The following is a 7,124-nucleotide window of genomic DNA, read 5'->3' as shown; positions in this document are numbered from 1 at the left end:
TCCTGCGCCCGTGGACATCCGACGACCATTGGAGGGCATAGATGGCCCCGTGTAGAAGGAGTGTACCTAAATTTGATCGAATCAATTAGTCCACTTTTCTTCGTCTATCATTTTCCGATGCTTTCCTTTTGTTTCACAATTGACCACAATGTATTGATATTATTTGACAAAAGTATAACCTTTTAGGTTATTAATGTTTTAGGTTAGCAAGTTAGGTCGACTGTGATTAGAGGAAAGTCTAATTAAATACTTTGCCACCATGATTGATGGATTTCTTTATATGAATTATTGTACACTTTACATAGAAATCCACATATCACTATGATGGACTATGACGACCACGGATCGTCACAAGAAGAGGCAATACTGAGAAAAGAAAGAAATAGAAAGAACGAACATACAGAGCAAAGCTTACAAGGCAACAAAAAGTGGAATTATTATAAATAGCGACAGATGTTTGATTCCACTTGGACACCAACAAATATTTATTACTTTGTTATAATTTCTAGGCTATATTTCATTTCTCTAACATCTCATGCTGTAGACAATAATAAATATTTGTCCATTGTCCAAGGGGCGCACGGTGCAGGGAATTGCTGCATACACAAGTCTAGATATCAAGAAAGAGTTGGTGGTTTCTTTACCTTTGTGAAATCCTGGTTAATATCAACGTAGCATTCATTCATAGAACCGATTAGTTATGTGAAACACGTGGTCGAAACACGAGCGAGCTGCAAACCGTCTATACTCCAAGTCATATGAACTTTCAACCACGTTTCAAGCGCGAGGAAAAATATGAATTCATGATTATATTCTAATTTAAAAGACTTGGAAACTAAGACGGTGCACAGCATACTGATCACTATCAGGAGTGTCTCGAGACATTGCCACGAATTCACCACTTTCTTATTCGAATCGCTATTGCAATTGAAGACAGAGAAGGGCAAACAAGTGTCAACTTGGTGCAGACAGGTATATGAAAGGGTGCTCGATCCACATCGTCTAGAACATCTATGTGATGTACATCCGAACGCAGGTGGAGATTTACAATAAATATAAAATACAGAGTTGCCGAATTTTTCAATCTCCGCCAATATTATAATTTTCATGGTGGTTAAACTCCCTTTCCTATATCTTCCTTGCATTTTATTATACTGAATTAAACTTAATTTCTGCTTTATTTACTGACTTTAATTCTTCTTAAATTTGAATTTAATATTCTCTGTTGAAAACCTCAACCTGCGTCAAAGTCCTGAAGAAGAAGTAAAATGTCACACAGGGCTTACTTTTTCAGCTAAACTCTCCAAAGTTTTTGGGTATCCGCGCTCGTAAGGCTGGAAGTGTTGCGTTGTGGAGGGTTTAGGTTGGTGTGTGATTACAGGCGGTGGCGGTGGTTGATAGGACCAACCGATAGGACAGTGTCCCTCCGGTCTGGAGTTGTAGAACAGATCACCGTTACTGGATCCCAGGTCTTGACTGGAACCGAGACCTGTCAGACCTAACCTCGTCCGGGATGGTAGCATTTCGCGACCGTCGCCACGTCTACGATTGCTATCTCTGCGATTAAAATAAAAGATTAGGTAATCGTATTAACTTTTAATATCTGGAATAAATGCATTCTGCTTATCTACTCTATTCTTATCATCTACATTAAATCGACTGTAATAGATTTTAAATTTAACTCTAAATTAAATTCTAGTTAAATCAAAATAGATTGCTTCAAATCATTTGCCTGAATAATTAAATAGAACAGAGTAACCGAGTACTGTTACTTTAAAAAGTTACACGAAGGAATTAAATGCATCTTCTTTTTGGGACAGTTATGTTTAATTCAAGGTCATCAAAATCCTGACCCAGACTGTTGATACCAATGCATTTAATTACCTGACGTGATTGCTCGTTGCATGGTCGCTCTCATCTTCGTTTAAGTCCCTCTTGATCACTACGACCGGAGGTGCCTTGTGTTCAGCCTGACGACTATGCGAGACTGGCTGGTGTTGTCCACGCCTTGTCGCCAGGACGAGTCTCCTGGGTATCGACATGATGATTACGACGTCGTCCAAGCTCATATGCGTTACGTCGACCAGATTCACCGCAAGAATCTCATCCCCAACCTAGTTAAAAGAAAAGAGAAAGGGCAGCGAAAATGAAAAAATTCTTAATTTAAAAAGAAAATTAATAGTTCATCGCCAGACTATTTACGTGATATAGAAAACAATAAAGATTCTGATGGAAAAGTTAGCAAGTCCCATGACTCTAATTCCCACAAGGGTACTTGCAATAAGTGTTAAGCACAAATTGGCTTTACTAGAGGTACAGTGGCAATTAAGGATCCAACGAAGAGGAAGTTTCCTCACCTTCAGGCAGCCACTGTTGTAGACTGCGGTCTCCAGGGCTACCCTTGAGATAAAGACACCATCGTTTCTGTCGACGCCATTGCCCTCTCGTATGTAGAGCCCCAGCGTCTGTCCTGGCCTTTTGATTATCTCGACGAAATGAATGGGGTGTTTCGGATCCTGCAACGTCATAGACAATTGCATTACAGTGTTATCCAGATATTCCAAGAGTGTCATGGGTACCTACAAAATTTTTTCATTAATATTGACAGTGACGATGTTCTCATCCTTGATATCACGTTTTGTATTTAAAAAGAAATAAAGAAAACAGAAATTGACATGTATTTCTTAACCGTTTGAGTGCCACGGGTCATTATTGTTTCCCAATCGATATTTGCCAAGCGGCGCGATAGCGCTTGTCATATTCCGTGTCCAAAAATGCCGAGCGGCGCGATAGCGCTTCTCATATTCCGCGTTCACCAACCGAGCGCGCTGATTGTCAGCTTCGCAGCTCAGAGCGCTGGCACTTTTGGACACAAAATAGAAGAAGCGCGATCGCGCCGCTTGGCACTCAAACGGTTAAGAGGATGATATCGCGACAAAGAAATGTCTGACGTATTGTAAGCAGAAAGTGAAGTAAAAAAGAGCTTGTTAGAAGCTTTCTCTAACTTTGGAGGTTCATTTTGCGAAGAACAGATTTAATGTATACGGATAGTTTATCTATCTGGGAATTTGGTCGAAGAGGATTGTGCATGGTGTCACACCTGCATCGCAATGAACTTGTTCGCTGCCTCGGACGCCTGTCTGCCCATCTGTCGTGGCTCGATGACCCGGACGACCATCTCACCCCTTCGTTCGACAGCTTCGAGGGCCGCTGCTGTCGAGGCGTCATGATCGTTCTCGACGGTCTCGATCTGTTTGAAGATCTCTGTGCTGATTCCACTCACCTGCAACGACAGGTTTTTCCACTTCAACCAGTATGCCGTGAACAGACACCTTTATGAAGAACTGCATGAAACTGTTCCAATAACTAATGGAATAACACCTCCTATACTCGAATCAATATATTCTTTTTGCAATCCAATACCTCATGGTATTTTTCAATTTTTCTTTCCTTCTCCTATATATCTACAACAAATATTGATCGGTGAATGAACTTCTGTTATAATTGTTGGAACAGCTTCATACTTCCAGCTTCTCTATTTTATCTCTTTTCAATATTTCAGTAGTTATTGGTTCTTTAAATATCTGATCATCCTCCAGAAACTACATGACAGTTTAATTTCTTCTATGAGACACTGTAGCCTGGATTATAATTTTTTCTTCTAAGAAAAAGAGAACATAGAGAGACTAGATTATTAATACGGGGTGATTCCCTTTCGAGTGAACTCAAAAGCAGTACTGCTTAAACCTCGTTGAACATTGCAGCAGGGGTCCTGTGTCCTTGTACAAAGATCTAACGAATGCGTACAACGACCTGTATACGTATGTGTGCGAGTTGTGAGGTTTCAAGTGTTTTCTGGGCAGGCCTTTGAGTCCACTAGTGGGCGAATCACTCTGTATATAGGATAATTAGAAGAGAAAGAATAGGTTTTAGAAAACTGTTGGAGGAGCGATATCATGGGAGTCAGTACCTTTCTGAAATCTCCCTGAATGACCATGGGGGGTGGTTCCTTGGGGCGCAACTGGTTGGCAGGTGCTTGCCTTCCAGGACTTGCGCTGATGTCTGTCACTTCCCCCCGGCCCTCCTGTAATGAAAATAAAATCGTAATTAGTATCACCATGTCTCTCAATGAATTTGTATCATTAATTGTCGAAGTAACCTAATATAAGACTTCCATATTGCAAGGGTATTCAATGTACCTTGGATATAGACTGTTAGAAGATACAAGGAACTCAATGATCAGAGGTGGAAGATATACCTAACTTGTGCAGCTAGAATACTTATCCAAGAAAATGGCAGAGAAACCATTTTCGAAAACGCCATTTGTATCATTAATTAGTGGATTAACCTAATAGTAGATTTCCACATTGCAAGGGTTTTCAGTGTACCTTAGCTATGGAGTGTTAGAAGATACAAGGAACTCAATGATAACAGGTGGTAGATGTATACCTAACTTATGTAATAAGAATACTTATCCAAGCAAATGGCAAACGTGGTGCAGATTCAAATAGCACGGAATGTAAATTTATAGACTGATTTAGAAAGTTAATTATAATGATGAGAAATGGAAACGTTTGTCGAAGTATGGGGTTTCAAGGGGATTTTCTATCGGCTTAAAAGCTCCAGTAAATCGGGCTAAAACGATTTCAATCAACGGATTGATTAGTGGCACGTAAAAATTGTAAAGCTCTCAGCCAGTTTTCTCTGCGATATTACAAACAATTAAAGATGCAAGTGCTTTAGAAAATCCATAAAATGGAAAGGAAGGTAGAAATTTCTTTGTCGGTCATCGATGCAAAGATAATGCTACTACTATCACCACTACCACCAGGAAGATAATAATCAGCCCCGTGCAAACATCGGCTGAAATCGTAATTTTTATTCCTTTCCGTCGTGAATTAAAAACTAGGTAGCTTATTACTAATTCGATCCTTGACGGTAAATTTAATTCGTTAATAAATATTGCACGACTAATTTGTCCCGTTTCTTACAACGGCTAATCGCTTGCAAACTAATTTATGTTGTTCCCTTTTTGGAAATAGTGTTAATATTGTGTAATTTTTCTACTTGGAAATTAACTATCGATTGCAATGAAGGTATAATTATGCCTATTTGAAAACATTATTCTGTGTGAAAAAGCGAGTATAAGATAGAAGCACTATTTGAAAAAAGTATTTTTATAGATTTTTATCTTCGATTGGTACGTCGATTATTTTCTACTAATTAAATAGTTCACGAGATTGTCCTTAGAAAGACGATTCATTCTTAGAGGACGTTTCACAATGACGTGCAGTAAGTTGTCTCAATTGTGCATATCTTGAAACCAATAAACTCGAGCTGATCAGAGTATGCAGAGATTCCGTTCAGGACTGAGGAACTGTGGACACAAGAATCCTGATAGAATTCATTAAGAGTAACAAACAATGTGCTTAGGAAAGTAACCGCTTGTTACAGAAGCTACTTCAATTAGAATCAGTCAGGAACAGCAACATTTTCCCCTTGCTCTTGTGAGAATTTTAAATTTCCATAAAGTAGCCTTCTACTGCATCATTAAGGGGTGATCTAACTGGAGATCGAAGTGCACGATTAAAGTATCCCAGTATCTCCATTAACAGCACCAATCTCGGTATCTGAATATTCTACGTAATAATTTCGAGGAAAATTTCAAAGGAGACGAATAATTTTCACTTCTCTTCTAGGACAAAGGCAGTATCGATACTTGTCCAACGGAACCAGTACTACTCCCGTATTCCGTATTTTAACGACACCCATTGATCTAAAATTAGTTAATCTAACCCTCGTCGCTGCTTCCTCCTTAGCCTCATAGTTTCCACCGTTCATCACTCTGCATACCCACAATCCCATAGCCACCACGATAAAAAGTGATCTTCGATCGTCCCAGCTAGCACGTTCCTTATCTCTCCACAAGTATACTACATTTGCAGGCACGCCAGGAACCGGCACACGTTCCACAGCGTAAACTCCTCTCTTTCCGTTCACTCAAAGCAAATCACGCGAGCAGGAAACGCACCCCGTTGAGACATGTGAAGAGGACGAGCCACGCGGCAGAGCCGCACATCCGGTCGCACAGGGACAATAAAGACATCCACACTTGCGCGGCCGATTTGCAGCCCCTTTTGTTCGACGTGTCCTCGGGAAGGCCAGCGACAGTGGTGAGGAGCTCCTCACCCTTAGTTGTACAGCCTTCAGCGCCCCACTCTCTCGTATCCGCCGGTGTCCAGGCCCTCTGTTCCTCTTTTCTCTTTCTCGAGGCCTCGATGTTCGTTGTTCTCGCCGTTATACTCGCGCGTCTATCCATGCGTGCTACACGAGCACACGGACACCCCAAGATTCGAGGGCACGCAGACTCCAATGGCCAGGCCTCCGGTCCACTCCTCCGTACTCCCTGTCCGCTGACGTTCACTGGGTCCAATTAGGTTGGCTTTTCGATCGTGGACACCACGCGACTCCAGAGGATCTGTCCACGCGACACAGGTACGCGGATTACCTTGCGGGAGAAGTAGTAGCCCGTATCACCCCTGTCGCACATCCTCGCCTACCCCATGCTGGCTAATATGGCGGGAAGGAGCGCTCAGGAGCGTACGAGCCTGCGCCTGCGCCCTCGCGATTACCACGACGCCGGGAAATGGAGTGTGGGTGAGTATCGACCCGACGTGACGTCACCGTAGCCCACCACCATTGCCGCCAATCCCCCCTACAACCCACCCCTACGCAAGCTTACTCTGTCTCTCGCGGTGATTCTCGGTTACGCTGCCGCTTTTCGTTTGCTCGACTTGCTTTATCTCTGTCTAGGTGTAGTTGTCTTGCTCCACCGGCTGCCGGGTTTCTCTGCTACGGCTACGTTCTGGCTTCTCTGTACACCTCTGTACCGTTTGATTCCTGCTTCGCCTCTAAGCTTTGTCTCTGGATCCTAGGTTAGCTTCTTCTTCCTTTTTCATGGTCGATGGTTGATCGTTAAGTTTCTTCGTTGTAGGTGCTTTTTAGGTTAGGTCTTTGTCTGTCCTTGCTTGGTTAATTATTGGTTCTCTTCGGGGGAGATTATTTGGCTGGGTACAGTGAGGGGTTAGATAATTGGGTTTCTCTCTTTTTCGTTGATCGATTGT

At 42.1% G+C, this 7,124-nt stretch overlaps 1 protein-coding gene across 1 annotated transcript in view; it reads right to left on the bottom strand.

Annotated features, from left to right (window-relative positions):
• RhoGAP100F (Rho GTPase activating protein at 100F) overlaps positions 1-6,319 on the bottom strand; it is a 15,768-nt gene extending 9,449 nt beyond the window's left edge. The window contains exons 1-8 of the mRNA XM_017903486.1: positions 6,032-6,319; positions 3,971-4,084; positions 3,101-3,283; positions 2,358-2,516; positions 1,885-2,114; positions 1,287-1,557; positions 645-656; positions 5-66 (exon numbers count right to left, since the gene is read on the bottom strand). Of these exons, the coding sequence (XP_017758975.1) occupies positions 5-66; positions 645-656; positions 1,287-1,557; positions 1,885-2,114; positions 2,358-2,516; positions 3,101-3,283; positions 3,971-4,084; positions 6,032-6,319 (1,319 nt within the window). The remainder of the gene's footprint in view (positions 1-4; positions 67-644; positions 657-1,286; positions 1,558-1,884; positions 2,115-2,357; positions 2,517-3,100; positions 3,284-3,970; positions 4,085-6,031) is intronic.
• Between the last annotated feature and the right edge of the window lie 805 nt (positions 6,320-7,124).

Source organism: Eufriesea mexicana, unplaced genomic scaffold (genome assembly GCF_001483705.2).
Source record: "Eufriesea mexicana isolate 0111107269 unplaced genomic scaffold, ASM148370v2 scaffold2340, whole genome shotgun sequence".
Classification (NCBI taxonomy): Eukaryota; Metazoa; Arthropoda; class Insecta; order Hymenoptera; family Apidae; genus Eufriesea; species Eufriesea mexicana.
This window is presented reverse-complemented; position numbering and strand designations above follow the sequence as displayed.